At 54.2% G+C, this 17,118-nt stretch overlaps 5 protein-coding genes across 5 annotated transcripts; 3 read left to right on the forward strand and 2 right to left on the reverse strand.

Annotated features, from left to right (window-relative positions):
- Positions 1–491: 491 nt before the first annotated feature.
- Positions 492–2,452, forward strand: SPSK_08819 (protein dml1; the record flags this gene model as incomplete). The annotated part of the gene is made up of 3 exons (XM_016735406.1): positions 492–563; positions 629–1,384; positions 1,490–2,452. 3 exons carry the CDS (start codon positions 492–494, stop codon positions 2,450–2,452), a joined length of 1,791 nt encoding a protein of 596 aa, XP_016588645.1.
- Positions 2,453–3,912: 1,460 nt separating this feature from the next.
- On the forward strand, positions 3,913–4,427 carry SPSK_09928 (cytochrome b5; the record flags this gene model as incomplete). Its single annotated transcript, XM_016736495.1, has 2 exons — positions 3,913–4,031; positions 4,133–4,427. The coding sequence occupies 2 exons, from the start codon at positions 3,913–3,915 to the stop codon at positions 4,425–4,427; spliced, it is 414 nt and encodes a 137-aa protein (XP_016588646.1).
- Positions 4,428–6,326: 1,899 nt separating this feature from the next.
- SPSK_09610 (transcription initiation factor TFIIE subunit beta) lies at positions 6,327–7,274 on the forward strand (the record flags this gene model as incomplete). The annotated part of the gene is made up of 1 exon (XM_016736182.1): positions 6,327–7,274. The coding sequence occupies one exon, from the start codon at positions 6,327–6,329 to the stop codon at positions 7,272–7,274; it is 948 nt and encodes a 315-aa protein (XP_016588647.1).
- Positions 7,275–8,597: 1,323 nt separating this feature from the next.
- Positions 8,598–10,437, reverse strand: SPSK_08901 (C2H2 finger domain protein; the record flags this gene model as incomplete). Its single annotated transcript, XM_016735487.1, has 2 exons — positions 8,598–9,724; positions 9,813–10,437. 2 exons carry the CDS (start codon positions 10,435–10,437, stop codon positions 8,598–8,600), a joined length of 1,752 nt encoding a protein of 583 aa, XP_016588648.1.
- A 5,795-nt stretch (positions 10,438–16,232) lies between these two features.
- Positions 16,233–16,507, reverse strand: SPSK_10149 (uncharacterized protein; the record flags this gene model as incomplete). The annotated part of the gene is made up of 2 exons (XM_016736701.1): positions 16,233–16,394; positions 16,445–16,507. The coding sequence occupies 2 exons, from the start codon at positions 16,505–16,507 to the stop codon at positions 16,233–16,235; spliced, it is 225 nt and encodes a 74-aa protein (XP_016588649.1).
- Between the last annotated feature and the right edge of the window lie 611 nt (positions 16,508–17,118).

Genomic DNA, 17,118 nt, shown 5'->3' on the forward strand with positions numbered 1-17,118 from the left:
TGCTGTATAGGAAACCAAATAACAATGCGACATGTCGTGAAGAGCAAAGGGATGGAAATCACGAGCTCTTGGCTAGGCGTGGCAAAATTGCCGCTTTGGGGGCAAGCTCTCCCGCGGAAAACGGCAGGTGCGACCATGGCCAAAAATGGTGTCGCCGATAAGATAAAGCTCCCCGCTTCAATCGCCGGTGTGGCAGCCGTCCTCAACGTCACTTTTGCAAAAATAATGTCAATAGCGCGGCATAAACAAGCATCTGTGTATGGATAGTTTTGGCATTACTATCTCCCGTTTTCATGATCTTTCACCGTTTTGCAACGATATTTTCTTTTAATATTCTTGCCGCGAACACCCGCATTTCCTTTGGGACTAGATTCTCCTAGGATTTAAATCGTCATTTGTCAGACGTCGTTTGACAGCGACAAAAGCCCGGACTGAGAGGAAAGACTCTGCCCGGCCTGCATCTTTCTGGCCACTCACGGCCAACGAACACAATGCACGAGATTATCACATTACAGCTCGGCCGACAGAGCAACTACGTGGCGGCACATTTCTGGAACGCTCAGGTAGGTAGGCTTGACTCAATCTTCGTTTTCGTTCTTGGTCATGTCCATGCGTCTGACACGTCTAGGAATCCTACTTTACTTATGGCAAGGATGACCCGTCGCCTGTCGACCATGACATCCACTGGCGGGCGGGAATCGGCGCAGACGGCTCCGAGACCTACCTGCCCCGGACAGTCGTCTACGACCGCAAAGGCGGCTTCGGCTCGCTGCGAAAAGTGAACGCACTCTACGAGGCGCAAGAGGAGGCTCACAACCAGCAGGCGTCTGCCATGGACTTGCCGTCGAGCCTGTGGCACGGCCGCACCGTCGTCCAGCGCGAGACGCCCATCCTGCCGAGCGCCTATACCCAGAGCTTGGACACGGGTCTGCCGCCCACGGAACCGTTGACACCCGCCACTGTTCGCTACTGGTCGGACTACAGCCGCGTATACTACCACCCACGGTCGCTGATTGAGGTCGGGGACGAGCCAGAGGTGTCAGCGCCGCAGATGGCAACAAATGGAACAAACGGAGCACATGGGGCAAACGGGGCACAACCAGGGACAGCAGCCTCCACAGGCGCAGCCCAGCCTCGCGAGTATACGTGGGGCGATGGCGAGTCTTTGTTCGCCGAGCTGGACCGTGAGCACGACCTGCTGGACCGCGACTTGCGGCCATTTGTCGAGGAGGCCGACCAGATGCAGGGCTTCCAGGTGATGGCGAGTGTCGACGACAGCTGGGGTGGTTTTGCGGCGCGGTATCTGGAGCGGATGCGTGACGAGTACGGCAAAGTCGATATTTGGCTGTGGGCATTGCAGCAGCCGGCCGGCCGGTTGCCGAGGGTGAGTCCACCCACCCCCCCTCTCCCCCTCTCCCCCCTCTCCCCCTCTCCTCTTCTCTTGTCTCAATTTGCATCTGGTTCCTAGGTTCTCTTCTAACGTGGCTAGGAAAAACGAATCACGCGGCTGGCCAACAAGGCTCGCACCCTCGTCGAGGCCTATAGCCAGGCCTCGCTCGTCATCCCGCTCGCCGTGCCTTCGATGCCTCTCACGTCTGTGCTGCCCAGCACCTTTGACTCGACGTCCACTTGGCATACGGCTGCCTTGCTGGCTACGGCCATTGAAACTGCTACGCTGCCGGCGCGTCTTCGCAGACTGGGCAGCGGGGCCGTCGGCCAGAGCGGCGACTCCTTGGCGTACCTGACCGACCTTCTCAATGCCACCGGCAAACAGACTGTCGCCAACCTGCAGATGAGCGTTGTGCAGCCGTGGCAGTCCGTCCAAAAGTACGCACGAGAGCGGCGCGAAGCGGCCGGATACGACGAGGATGACTACGGCGTCGGCAACAGCACCAAGATGGACGGCGACCTGCAGCTGCCAATTGACTTTGCCCCGCGGGACGAATCGGTGGTGGTTGCTGGACGTGCAGGGCGTGGCGCTCGGGCCAAGAAGCCGCGCATGTTTGGTCAAGCGGTCGTGACGCGGGCCACCCCGGGAGAGGACGGGGATGGCGACGACAAAGGGGGAGGGGGAGGAGAGGACGACGACGAAAGCCAGACGGAGCGCGGGGCCACCTTGGATCGGCGCGACATGATGCACCGCCGCTTCGCCCTCAAGCCCGTCAGCCAGCGGTACACCGTGCCCCTCGGCTTCCCGCTGCTCGACAGCTTTCCCTACATCTACCAGCAGACGTCTGACAGCACCGCGTCCATCCCCGTGACGACCGCGTTGGCCACCGACCGCACCGTCGCCGACCGGATCCAGACGTTGCGCACAAATGTCACGATGGGTGCACCCTGGGCCATTGGGCTCGAGGACCGTGAGGCCCTGGGCAACGACCTGGCCGGCATGGCCGATGCTTACCATGACGGCTGGTCGAGCGGGAGTGATGCCGGCGATGACGAGGATTGAGGGAGTCCAGCGGGGCCTGTACTTTATTATTCTTCTTATGTTTCTGAGCTGAATGAGGAGATATTCATATTTCGCAAAGTAATTGCTTACGGGAGCTACTGTCCGGATCGATACGGCATACAACAAAACACGTACTCTTCGTGTCGTCGATGATGCTGAAAGAAGAACGTAAGGCAAACAGGAAGGCCGCTTTACGATTAGTGGGCCGCTTCAACGCAAGCAAGATAACACATAGCGGAAGGAATATGCAACGAAAAACCGAGACAATGGAGGAAGATAGCGTTGCAGGAGACGACGGTGTGCTGACCTTGCGAAGATACTCCGTCGACAGCAAAAAGATACTCCGCGCCGTCGGCACGAGCCACCAAATTGCAGGATGTAGTGCTGTGGAGCCGGGACGGCCGTAACATGACTGTGGTAGCAGGGAAGGAGCGAAGGCTATATAAACTTTGTAAATAATAAAGGATTCTACATCGTACTCTGTACTTTTTCATAATATGGTTGTTTCTTGGGGTGGCCGTTCCTGTCTTTAAACGGATGCATCGCATCCACGGAGTATCTTCGCTGGGAATCGCCCGCAGTTCCTCTATTCCCGGCTTTCGTGGCCTGCCAATTAGGTCAAACCAGGCATTTTTACCTGGGGAACCAGGCAAAATACTTCCAGGCGAAAGCCTACGGGGGCTTCCCTCAAAGATATGTGCGGCTCCCCCTCATAAGACCCACTTTCTGAAAAATTGGGGAGTAGCGTAACTAGCCCGTGCTTGCCATGCGAAAGGACACAATTGCCGTTACCTTCCGTGGTCATACGTTTTCTCGCACCGGAAAGTCCTGTGGAGGGAGTGCCTGCCTATCTTGACGTGTAGGGACCTTTGTTGGCCCCCGGAGGTATCTAGGCATCTGAAGAGCCCCTAGCTCTTCCCACCCAAGGCGCCGTAGCCAATCCCAGCGGCCGCATTTCTGTTGTTTCCCCTTTATGCCAGTAGACACTGCACTTCTCTTCGTACGGGTCGTACTCCACCGTCGCAGGCACTTTCCCAACGCACTTAGTCCAGCCCGTTCGACCTGGCCACGCGCCGATCCACCCAACATTCGGCGCTCTTTCACCCTTGTGCGCCCCTGAACCGTTGGTCCCCTTCTGTAAAATTTTAAAGCTGTCGCCCCTTTTGCGCTGGACGGGCCAGCTCCCTTAATCTCTGCGCTATCGATTTGGCGTTCCCTTTTTCATTTAATTCTTTTTTTCCTTAGCTGCTCTTCCTCCTCGTCTTCCTCCATTTCAAACTCTTCCACTCCTCTCACAGCCTTCCCACCTGTAGCCTCTTCGTTTCCCTTTTTTTGTCGACCTTTCGGCCTTCTCGTCTTGACAATTTACCGCTGATCGCTGCTTCGAACGACTTGCGACCTCGCGTCTGACTGCTCTGCTCTCTCCAACAAAACCCTCCAAACCTCTTATCACATCCACAATGGCCGCCGCAAAGGAGTACACCTACCAGGACGTTGCTGAGCACAACACCAGCAAGGACCTGTTCCTCGTCATCCACGACAAGGTCTACGACGCCACCAAGTTTGTCGACGAGCACCCGTATGTTCACTCTGTTTCGATTCGTCCCTCTTTTGTTATTTTTCTTTATTTTCGTTGTTTTCCTTGTGGATGCTTGCTAACGTAGACCCCTTTTTTCCCAGCGGCGGCGAGGAGGTTCTTCTGGACGTCGGCGGCCAGGACGCCACCGAGGCGTTTGAGGATGTCGGCCACAGCGACGAGGCGCGCGAGACCCTGCAGCAGCTGCTCGTCGGCAGCCTGAAGCGCCAAGCCGGCGACCCGAACCCGTCGAGCACCACGACCGGCGCCGTTGCGCCCAAGGCCCAGACCGACGCTGCTGGCCTCGGCATTGGCCTGTACGCGTTCCTGGCCGTCGGCGGTGCCGCTGCCTACTTTGCCTACCAATACCTGCAGCAGCAGCAACAAACGCCTGCTTAAACTTTCGAGAGGGCGACGCGGTGAGCGGACGGAACGGGTAGCGGAGGAGCCAGGAGTGTGATACAGTGCGGTGTTTCGAGCTCATTTTTTATTGTTCCATGAGTCCAAACAGAAAAGAGGAGGCATGGATACAGAGAGACGCGAGGAGGAAACAAAAAAAACGACAAGAAACAATTCATAAAATTTTAGACATTTTGTCGCTTTTTACTCTCGCCACGATCTCTGTTCTCCTTTACATATCGTGTTCTCTTTATTACCTTACAGTCAATTTTAATATATTTTTTTTCTTTATTTGACTTTTCTTTTCCTCAGCAACACATGCCTTGGTTGTTTGCTGTCTTGCCTTTCTATTGTCCGGATGCGTCCTATTACTTGCCCATCCCCAGAAAAGATTGCCTTGGGTGATTGCCGACGAGAACCAACTCGACTGGTCTGCACACTACTTTCATACAAGCGGATACTGGCGTCGGGAGCACTGGTGGGAGGGAAACAGGCAAACCTTTCGGAGCTATCTCTGGGGTTTTTTTCTGCCATTTGTCCTTGTCACGTAGCCAATTGTCCCTCCGCTCGCGCAACTTCGGAGTTTTCTACCCAATGGGGGCTACGCCATTTTGGCACTGCACTAAATAAGAGAGGGAGAAGTAAGGCAAACAGGCAAGTCGCCGTCTTCCGACAAAACTGGAATCATATTATCGAATCCGATTCCGACTAATTCAAGACGAAAGTTTCCGGATCAAGATTATTTGCGTCTCCTCTTTCTCGGTCCGGACCGTGGGGGAATCGGACAGCGTTGTTAAAATATATGATCATTAAAGGGCCGTAAGGTACGGCAATGCTCCTGTTGCGACCACTCGCGGCGACCTACTGCTTCGGTTGCCAAAGACAGACGGCAAGTTACTTGTGCTATTTGACGACTCAGTCGGGTCACTGCGATGACAGAAGATGGTGTCCGATCTACGCCGTGTCTAAAGGTACCGTACCCATACTCAGCAAGACGACAACAGTTGCTGCCTGGCCGCTTCTTAATTACCAAAACAAGCATATGGAAAATACAATGCAGGTGGGAAAGTTGCGAAACTCGGGGGCGTAGCACACCATTCATTGCACCAAGGTGACAAAAACGTATTAAAATGTCTCTGCGGCGTAATGGTGTGGTGGTGCAATGACAGAAACAGCCTCGGCCACGTACGGGAGCTTGTGCAACCTGGGATCGGCTATGAAGCAATTCGACTGGAAACAAATAATCTCCATGTCTCAAATCGCAGTCGCAAGAGGACCCTGGACTCAATCATGCCAGTATCTTTATCAGCCCGATATATCGGTATACCTTGTAAGAAACAATAAACTGCATTGATCTCATATGTCGGCCTGATGCATCCGGAAAACAAGACGCATACGGGAAAAGGGCGAGAGCTTGTGAGGAGAAGCAAAGAGGAGAGGTTGTCAACTGCGGTTAGGTCCATGAAAAGCATGTGCTGTAACCGAGCTATTGGAATACGGCAGAATTTCACATTGTCCACTTCACCGCTTTCACGCCTTCTGAACTGCTTAGTCATTTTAGTAGCTAGCCTCCACTAAGCCTCGTGCAACACAACGTCCTCGTCGCTATGTAAAGCCTCTTTTCGTGGACTGCAACCTCTCCACCATCTCCATCGTCCCTCTCGCCCTCGACGTCATCTCACATCCCCCCAGCAGAAGATCCATCTGCACTGGAGTCTCACATCTTGTAGCCTTCTATCTACGACTCCAACGACGAGCCTTCGACGCCCTGCGACCTTCACTGGAGCTACAACGGACCTTGCTCTCACGAGCGAACAGCTCTGCCTCTGTGTCTCGACCGCTCTCATCGCCGTCTCCTTTTCCGACCTCACTCACCGCCCTCCTCCCACACCGTTCAAAATGGCCTACCCAACCGCCGCCCCAAAGACGGCTATCAAGCGCTCACAGACCTCCGCCCCCAGCCCGCTGCCTTCATTAGGCGGCGGCGGCGCACCCGCGTCGCCGTCGCCGTCCATCGCATCCACGACCTCGGCCACCGCGGCGTCGACACCAAAGAAATCCAAGGGCATGGTTGGCGGGCCTGCTGGCAACCTGCCCGCCGGCGCAGCCATCTACTCGCAGCCCGAGAACACGGGTGTCGGCTCGGCCATTGGCACCAATATCGTCTACGCCCTCGACTACCTCAAGCAGCAGGGCGGCAAGCCCGTGAGCCTGGCCGCCGTGCTGGGGCACCTCAACCTCAACCGCGAGTCCGAGGCCGTCCAGAAGCAGATTGTCGAGCGCATGCGGCACCACCCGCGCATCGCCTGGCGGGCCACCGAGACGGCCGTCATGTCCTCGTCGACGGCCAACATCGACGAGGACTGGACGACGGGCACCTACGAGCACAAGCCCATCATCCCCAACGTCAAGGACCGCACGTCGCTCTTGCAGTACCTGCAGCGGCGCACGGACGCGCAGGGCGTCAACGTCAAGGACCTCAAGGACGGCTGGCCCGACTGCGAGGCCGCCCTGGCCGCGCTGGAGAAGGAGCACCGCGTGCTGGTGGTGCGCACGAAAAAGGACAACCACCCGCGCATGGTGTGGCTGGACGACCCGAGCCTCTGCTTCTCGGTGGAGCCCGAGTTCCAGTCGCTGTGGCACCGGTCGACGATCCCGTCCGTGGACGACATTGTCGGCAAACTGACGGCGGCGGGCCAGAAGCCGACGAGCGAGGACCCGCGGCTGCGGGCGGCCATGCAGCCCAAGGAGAAGAAGGCCAAGAAGCGGGCGCAGCGCCGGACCGGCAAGTCGACCAACACGCACATGGAGCACTTGCTCAAGGACTACAGCCTCAGCAAGCGGTAACCTGGAGGTAGACTGGCGATTTGGGAGCCTGCGGGCGATCAGATGGTTTGGACAGCGGTCGAGAGGCGCTTCCTTCTCTGCGTTGCTTTGTTTCACCCAACATTCATCATAGCGGTTCTCTTTTTCGGCCTTGTAAATTTGTCTTTGGTTTTATATCAGTCGATTGCTTTAAACATTGGCTATCTGGGGTGTCCTTGGGAAAATATGTAAATCAAAAGCGGCCATTATACATGGCACGGCGTTTCCAGAAATTCATCTCACAATTTCACTTTTATTATCTTTGGTCACAATGAAATTACCAACAGAGTAGAGGATCATGAGCATCGCGGACTTGGATTGTACGAGAATGCAAAATATGGTATAAATAATAAGAGGAGCAAAATTGCAAAAAGTCTATAATGGTGGCGGCTGGACAGCTCACAAAGCCATATCGGAATGACATAACCAACCGAAACACCATGAGACAAAGGAAATGGTAAATGCACACGATCTATAACAAAACAGGAGAATCACGTATAAAACAAAAGAAAAGGGAACCAAAGAACAAGTACAAAAGCTGCTAAAAATCTAACGGGAATAACCAAGGGGGTATGATGTAAAGGGACAAAAAGGACAAGACAGCTCGCAAAAACAAAAGGTTGGGGTATTTTTTTTCTGCCAGACTGCCCTCTTGTGGGCCGTCAAGAGTTTTGATCTTTGCAATTTCTTATTTTTGATTTTCGTATGGTGGTTGCCCGGTCCATCGTCTCTGAGCGTCAAGTATATAGGTTAGAGTAAACGCTTCTCTCTTTCTTTTAGGTTGGCATCTGTTGTGATCCGGTCGTGAGATTGTTGGTTGCAGTTGGGTGTGAAGTATTATCGGTGTGGTGCAAGGTATAAAAGGATATTATTTAGCGAAAGGGAGATTCGGTCATGAAAAAAGAGCAAAGCGCGCAGAGGGGTAGACAGTATGATTAAAACAAGGGTAGGGGGCCAATCCAGGAACGACGAGAGGTCATGGCGCCAGAATTTGAAAAAAGAAAGTCAGAAACAAAAAGCAGCAAAATGCCCGTTCGAGTGTGGTTGTTTTGTTTCCCAGAGATCCAGCTCGGCCATCAAAAGACAAAAGAAAATAAGACAAATATAAGCAAGTGTTAGGGAAGGAGAGGGTGAAAGGAGGAAAATGTTCTGAAAAGCGAAGAGTCATACACCGTTGCTCTCAGCATCCTCCTCCGTCCATACCTGTAAGATGATTAAAAGATTGTGGTATGTTTGTGTAATAGCATGGGGTAGAAGCAAAAGCAAAAAGTACAAAAGAAGAAGGGCAGAGGACAAGACGTTCCCCTACTGGGCAATTGCCCACAGCTCGCTCTGGCGCGGCTGCTTGCTGACGTCAAAGGCGCCCGAAGGTGACTCGCTGCCGCCTGGGCGGCGCACCTGGTGCTGGTTGTGAAGACCGGGCGCCGAGGTCACTGTGCCTGTACCGTTCCCCGTATTAGGGGCGCTCGTGGCGTAGAACAGGTGACCGTAGGTCGGGTCCGGATCCGGGTATACATAGTTGCTGTGGCTGTGGGCGGGGGACGCCGCCAGGTGATGTGAAGCGGGCGAGTTGCTGCCGTTGTTGTGGCCACCGTGGTGGTGCGACGAGGGTGACTGCCAGCCAGATAGGCTGCCCATGTGCGGGCTGCCACCACCAACGCTGCCGGGACCACCGCCACCGCTGGACGGCTCAATGCTCGGCTCGAGCGTCGAGGGCGGGCCGTACCCTGTAGGGTGTGAGGTCGGGCGAATGTTGGCAAAGGTCCCGTTGACGTTGCTGTTACCGCCGTTCGCAGTGGTGCCAACGCCGCCGCTGGTGCTCCCGAGCCCCAAGGACGACGTGGTCGAGACGGGGCTTGCCATGCCGCTGCCCTGCAGGTCGTTGCGCAGGTGGACGGGCAGCGAGCTGTTGTTGGGGAGGGAGAAATGGCCGTGCTGCTGGATCTGCTGGTTGATGGCTGTCAGCTCGGAAGCGGGGGAAAGCGACATGGTGCGCTGCCCCGGCGACGGCGTGGACAGAGGCGAGCCTGCATGGTCGGAGCCAGCATTGCTGAAACCGTCGGAGCGTGGCGGGCGGCTGGCAACACGGACCATCGGGTTGGTGCCGCGGGCCAGGACAGCAGCGGTGGCACGGGCAGCGTCCTCAATGGTGCCAGTGTGGTGATTTTGGTGGCGCGTCAGGGTGGTGCGGCGCGTAAAGGTCTTTTGGCAATCGGCGTAGGGGCATTTGTAAGGGCGCTTGCCGGAATGGATACGGCGATGGCGGGCCAAGGAACTGGAATCGCTAAAGGCCTTGCCGCAGTGCTCGCACTGGTGCGGCTTCTCGCCGGTGTGGACACGGCGGTGCACGGTCAGGGCGGAACGCTGGATGAACTGCTTGCCACAGCCGGGGAACTCGCAGATATGGGGGCGGACGCCAGTGTGAATCCGTTCTATACATGCCGGTTAGTAATGTGCATAGAGCATATATGGCAAGAAAAGATGGAGGAGCAACAGCAACAGAAACAGGGTGCACCATACCATGACGAGCCAGGTCACTGCGCCGGGCAAAGCCTTTGCCGCAGGTCGAGCACGGATACGCCTTGGGCGGCTGGCCGCTGGCCATGGGGATCTTTGTGTACTGGATGCCGTGCGGCGGCAGGACGAGGCCGGGGCCCATATTGGGTGCGAGTGGGGGAGGCAGACTGGGCAGGATGAGGCCGTTGCTGCTGTTGGGCGTGGTGCTCAGGTCGGGGATGTGGAGCGGCGAGTTGTGCATGGCGGTGGGCGAGCCAAATGGTTTGCCGACGGACGTGTCGAGGCCGTTGAGCGAGCCGGGGGCGGCAGACGAGAAACGCGAGTGGTCGGAGCCGTGCGGCGAGTCGGCGCGGTCGAGGGCGTGGTGGGACGGATATGGCTGCAGGGCCAAGGGCTGCATGCCGGGGAGAGAGACGGGTGGGAGAAACTGGTGTTGTTGCTGCTGTTGCTGTTGATGTTGCTGTTGCTGATGTTGCTGGTGGAACTGATGCTGCTGCTGTTGCTGCTGCTGCTGCTGCTGCTCAAGCTTGACGCCTGGCAGAGACAAGGTGTTTTGCTGGACGACACCACCCTTTTCGTTCAACAGGTCGTCGATCCCCATCACTTCACCAGGTGCCGGCGATTTCATATTGTGCAGGCAGGCTGACTGTGGATCGAGGGTGAGAGACCTAACAAAAGCAGCGGGAGGGACTGTGTCGAGGACGTGTAAGAGTCGGAGATGCAGTCGAGAGAGAGGTACAGGTGGAGCAGACAAGTCGCCACAAGGTTGAGAGACTGTATAGGGCGAGGACGAAGGGAGTGAAGGTATGTAGTTGGGTCTCTGTGTGTCTGTTAGCTATCACGACTTTCGTCATCTTGCTTGCGACGAAGCCGGCAAGGACAGCTTCAAGCACGGACACGCTCGGCCGCGATGGTGGCAGCAAGAAAGTAAGGGAGACGTAGCGAGCAGCTTACCAGTGGGAGAAGGGGATTATCTAGTCATGCACGGTCGTTCGAGGAAAAGAGTCGAAAGAAAAGGAAAAAATAAACAACGAAAAAAGCGAAAGGCGAAACACAAAACGAGGATGGTAGAAACGAAGAAACTTGCTTAGGAGAATCGAGAGACAGAAAGCAAAAGAGCAACAGAGAAAGAAGAGACGGAAAAGGACAAGGCGACGTACATGTATACGGGGATGTAGGAGAGAGGGCGTGCGAGGGGGGGGGGGGGGGGGTTGAGAGAAGAGGAGAAGAAGCACAAACCAAAAAAGATGTTCAGGTGTGGAACCGTGTCGTGGGAAAGGCCCTGTCGGGTTTTCTTTGGGGCTGCTCTTTCCTCTTTTTTAGGTTTGGGCCTGTCTTGCTTGGCAGTTGTGTTTTAATGACCTGCTTTGCTCTTTTTATTCTTTTATTTAATAAATTATTTGTCCTATTTAGTGGTTAAGTCTTGGGTCTTTTGGCGCGGCGCGGCGCGGTTGTAGTATGGGGGTGCCCTGTAACCACTCGCCTCTTTGCCCATCGTCCTAGACGTTAGGGGTCGGCGCCAGCGCCAGGAGGGTGTGCGACAGGGCGTGGAAGGTGTGATAGAAGGTGTGGAGTGAAGAGCGAGCCGATGGTGCAGGCTGATTATGTAGGCTGGCAGAGTCAGGCAGAAAAGGCGCTAAAACAGGACGACGCACAGTAGCGCAACAAGGACGACAGTGAACAAATAAGGGGTAATGTCGCCTGCCAATATTTGAGAGGGGATGAGAGAGAAATGGGCGAATTAGCCTCAGATTGGGAAACTACGAGGCACACTCACACGCACATAAACACAATTGAGTACACGCCCCTCAAATCACGAGACGACAGGGGGGGAGGAGCGACGCATGAGATTTGCAGCCCCCGAAATATAAATTTGGGAGATTGGGAGACGGACGAGGAAGGTATGCCATGACGGCTGCTTTCTAGCGTACCTTCCATTACAGAACATGTGCATAGCTACGGATTATTATCTTACTTGTGTTGCCTCTTCCTGTTCAAAGTAAAAAAGGGGACGCAAAATACGCATCTCTACAGCTCGGTCAGCACTCGAACACGACAACAAAGCCGGGCTCACTACACTTGCCATTGGTTTGGCGGCAGGCATGGCATGACAAAAAAAGGGGGTCAAGCGACGAATGAGAACGAAGACGGTGGGTGTTTGGCGGCGCGACCAGCACTGGACGACAAGGGAAACACACAAAAGCAGTAGGAGGAAGATCGAGGAAGGATTCTTGAGCTAAGCACCAAACGGGCAGGAAACAGGCAGGAAACAGGCAGGAACAGGCGTGGCTGAGAAAGGGAAAACACGCCGCGATGAGGAGGGCAAATGTGTGAAATGCGTGGTTGCGTGCCTGATGCGGTGAGAATGGGGAGATTGAGGGCGATACAACGAAATGCAGCAATGCGAGAAGCGATACACAACAAAGGAGGAGCCCTTGCAACAGATGTCCAACCCCTGGCGTCCATGGAAGCCTTGGAAGCTTTTTAGAAGGCCCGGGAGAAGGAAACGGAGCATGGGCAAAAGGGCTGGGCTGGGGTGTTGGAAGAAAGGAAGCAAATGTGCAAGAAATGGCCAGGGGGGCCGCGCAGGGGGTGCTTTCTATTTTTGCATCGCCAGAGGGCAGAGCTTGCCAGGGTGCCATGGGCAATTTTCGCATGGACGATGGTGGAGAACAGGAGGGTCAAAGGAGCTTGGGTGCTGTGGTGCACTGATTCTCTGGTTCCTGCTGCTCCAAAGGTACTACTCCTTCCTTTTTGCATCAACTTCTTCCCATTTCGCCTACGTGCAGTGGCTGAAACAGCTGCCGGCCTTGTTTGGCCACGGGGCAACGAGATGAACGAGTTGACCTCATGGTCGCACGCGGTGTTGAGCTTTGAGCATTGAGCACCACCTGGACGTCGGATCAAGATAGAGTGCACGTGTTGCCGGATGATCAACTCAGAGCAATGGCCATGCTCATGAACGGATGGGGAACGACAGTTGAAGCTGCGACCATCAGAGTATCGTATGTATGGCAGAAACGGAAGCGGATGCAGATAGCAGCCAATATCGATCTCTTGCTGCTGCAACGACGGCGACGACGACTCCTACTACTTCATGCGGAGCTTTCATGGATGCGGAGAGACTTTCCCGAAAGAAACAAAAGAAACAAAGCCGGTAAGCAGGGGAAGCAAGATATCAATATTTCCGCCCGAAATGCAAACGGCGTTGACAAGCAAAACACAAACGTCCGTCTCTTAACGACTCTACGGCGTAATTGACAATCATCTCACAGATCCTCAGTCGCCTGTGTTCGGAGTACATGTCAGCTCTTGGCTCTGCCGATCGAAAATGTTCTGAAGACAACAATCACAAGAAAAACAAACAATAAAGGCGCTGCTTGTACTCAAACGGAATAACAGTTCCTCGATGGTGAGCACATGAGCATGTCTGAAGTAAGATTCGGTCACCCTCATTTTGAATCATGTTCCTCTCCTTTCCCCTTCAACGAAACAAAAGTGGGCTCCATTGTGTTCTTCAACAAGCCCCAAACAGACCCTTGTCATGGGTAGCCTGGTTTTGGTACTGGTCGCAAGAGTGTGGCCCCTTGGTCCAATCTGGGTCACGCAACTTGTTCCCCTGCACTCCAATACTACCTCTATGAAGCCATGCACCGACGGGACAACGCATTGGCCGGCGACTGCTCAGTGACGGGAGGCAAGGAAGACCAGAAGGACAAAAGAAGAGGAGTGGCCCGGGCGCACAACCTTCTACGATTTGTTCTGGAAGGTTTTCCCCATCTCTTTTGCCCTGATGCTTGGACCATCTTCTCCATGTGGCCGTTTCCGTCTATTTTTGTATTTGACCCTGCTTCGTTCTATTTTCCATTCCGTCCGCGACTTCCACGACTTCCATGGCTTCCTTCTGTGGACCCTAGCCCTGTTGCTTATCCTTTCACAGCGACGACCTGCATCGCGCCTCCGGCTTTCCCGTTGCCTCTCTATGTTTGCTTTCTCCGAAATGGCACGGAAAAGCCGGAGGGAGGAAACTCTTGTTTGTCTACCCGGCTTGTTTGGTTGTTCGCAATAATACGGTGTAGATCCACAACGCAAATTCGTACTACACTCGCTGCCGCTTCCAAGCTGCCGATGGACATTGGAATTGACACAGAAGTATCTTGCACCATCGTTGACACTTGGCACGCGGGCAAAAGACTCCATACGGCGACCTGTGAATCGTAGTGCTGTAAGACTTACATCGGACGTCGTACCTCGTACTTTGTAGATGCAATCACGGCAGGGGGAGCACAGTGGATTGGGCTAATGCAATCTGGGAAACATGAGACGAAGCCTATTTCCCTTGCAAAGGAAAACGAGGGCCAGCGACATTGGTCTTGTTGGGGAAGTGAAATAAGGCGAACGGAGTACGACGGTAGCGTCACAAATGGATTTTTTGTTGCTCGTTGCCTGCTTATGATTCCCCGCTGGCTCGGTGATGAAGATCGCTGGTCGGTGCCAAAAATGGGGCCGCAGAAATGGGGCCGCAGTTGGGCCTTGTCAAATAAGATGCAACGGTCTGCCCGCCACTAAAAGAACATAGTCTGTAAAATACGTACTCCGTAAAATACAGAGTATTTCGACTACGACGAGGACCTCTACCATACGTATCTCGTCAGTGCTTGGAGCCTTGCCGGAGTACAACGCTGCCAGGTATTGTGAATGCATCTGTGCACGCCGGCCCCTCGGACCACGGCCATGCCAAAAGTCTGTCCGCTTTTGTAGCACGCCCTGGCTTTACATACCTTACGAAGTATTTTCTACACATTAATTACGATGCTTTCAGCCATGTGCCACCGGCATACAGCGAGCTACAAGGGGCAGCGTCCACCTGTCCCATGATAGCTGTAATTACTCCAGAGTCTCGTCTTTTTCTACTTTGTATATACCCAGTAAGGAGTAAGTGTGTGGACGGGTTCGTTCTTGGTTGAATGCCGTCGAGGATGTTTCGAGTCTATGGAGTAATCGTTGTAAACGACGTGCAAGTTTAATACAAACAAAAGAAGCCAGTTTTCTTCTAGAAGATTACCCAATTTCAGCCTTAAAAGTGGCCAGTAAGAAAAGCGGCAGTAAAGTGGATTGGGTGGAAAGACCCCAGAAGGCAGATAGCACGCATCAATAGTTCGTTCAATCGCCCAAGATGCAAGAACACGTCCCCCCTTTTGGCGAAAGAAAAAAGAACCGTTTCTACATGGATTATGCCGCCGCCAATATTGCAGAAGCAAACAGGCAGTCTCATCCCGTCCCGTGGGAAGAAACATAGGCACAATCAACCAATGCACGACAGCAGAGCGCAGAGCATGGTATGGCCTCTGCGTTTCGTTTGGCATTGATGTCTGCTGGCCCGTTCTCCCGGGAGAAAAGGTGGGAACGAGCCGTGGAACGAGATTGAAAGTAGATTGTGTTTGTTTGCTTTTGACGAGCCGATCAATCTACTCTGCCACTCGTCTCGTCTTCTCCTCTGTCGACGGAGCAAAGACCAAGTAAAGAAGGGAGAGGACGACGGGGTGGAGGAGGCAATGTACGTCGTACAGAACACAATGCGATGCAAGCACCAAAATAAACGGAACCGAAACAATTTGGTCGACAAGGAGCGCGGTACAGGGCACAATGGAGGTGTGCGATACGAGCCAAGATACATATACATTGGCTAAATTCAGGCTGGAAATAACGGCGAGGTTGGCAGACGAAGCGGTCGTTGAAACAGGTCGAAACAAGTCGAAACAAGATGGAGGAAGGTAAGTAGAGGCGAGGAAAATGAGGAAAAAGGGGACCAGTTGGTCATGAGTTGTCCCGATCTTCTTTCCTCATCTTCTCGTTCCTAGTCTCATCCACACATATACATCACGCCGTAGACACATATGCTGTACTGCAATAGCCCATGACTTGTTCCAAAGGCGGAGGCTCATGATAGAGGATGTTGTTTTGTGTTCATTTGAACGAAGCAGCCCATTCGTTTTCTCCGCCGCTGGAGGCACACACTACAAACGGTAGTCTGCCACGCTAGACGTAAGATGCAATAAGACAGATGTGAAGTGCGAAGCCGGTGTTTGAGGTTGTTGGCGTCTTTGTTGGCGCGAGAAATGATCAACGGGGGTAATCATAATTCGCCGTGCCTCGTACGGCGTAAGAATCGTCGTACTTTGGTCCAGAAGGGAAGAAGAATGCGCCCGTGGTTGCAGCCACGAGCAGCGGACTTCGATGGGTCTTCTCGAAGGAAAGAATGGGGCGCCCCTTCTTTCCGAACGTGGAAAATGGACATGGGAAAGAGAAGGAAGGGAAGGGGCCCAGGGGGCGTGTGCGTTGCGTTGCATGCGTTGCCTGTGTGGGCTGTACGGGTCTCCACTTTTCAATGTGTTCTTTCCTTCCCACGCTTCCTTCTTCTGGTCAGGGGAAATGGACAAAAAGTGGGTTCGCCAGTTGTTGCCCACCCCTGTCAGCTTCTCTAACTCTCTCCGTTCGTTCCTGCCCTCCTCCCCTGTCGAAACCAACCCCCGTTTCCACACTTGGCCTCTCCTTCTTTCCCATCTCACGCTGAGATAAGGCGGACTGGGAAGGACATATGTTGTAATTCGTACTCCGGACAACATACGAGATACCTGCACAAGGAAAGAGCAGTGGCCATCTTCATCCCCTTCGTCGTTCGTCATGATCGTCGCCATGTCTCCGATACTGCACAGCCTTGGTCCATCTCATGCCATCCGGGGAAAACTCATCCTAGGGTGTTCGGCCTTTCTGTCGTATTAGTGCCGACTTCTTTTGCTGTTTTGGGAGATTGGAGACTGGCAAAGAGGCGCACACACACCGTCACCATGAGACAACGCCGAAAGAAGAATGCAATGCGCGACAACATTGAAGCGAGGTTGACGTTGGCGGGTCGAGAACGGAAACCCTCTCGTCAGCGGGCGAAGAAAGTACGCATTCAACATACATCTTTTTAGTGCCATTGCCTACTTGAAAGAATCCCATGAAAGCATCGCAGCCTGTCGAAAAGAAAGCCTGTCAGAAGCTGACTGGAGCATCTAACTAGAGCACGATGGCCATCCAGGTGAACTCATCGTTCGGAGCACCCGCACCTCGCACGCGCAACCGCAGACGGAACGGCGGCAAGCGGGCTCTCAGACCATGGATCGCCCCCTTTTTGTACCTTCCCCTCACGCAGACAGACACTTGACCAAACCTAACGTAAAGCGGCCGGACGACCGCCAGTTCTCGTTACGTTAGACTCCAGACGCAAAAGAGAGACAAAAGCAATACCAAAAGGCCCCCTCAA

The sequence above is a fragment of the Sporothrix schenckii genome (genome assembly GCF_000961545.1).
Source record: "Sporothrix schenckii 1099-18 chromosome Unknown Cont44, whole genome shotgun sequence".
NCBI lineage: Eukaryota > Fungi > Ascomycota > Sordariomycetes > Ophiostomatales > Ophiostomataceae > Sporothrix > Sporothrix schenckii.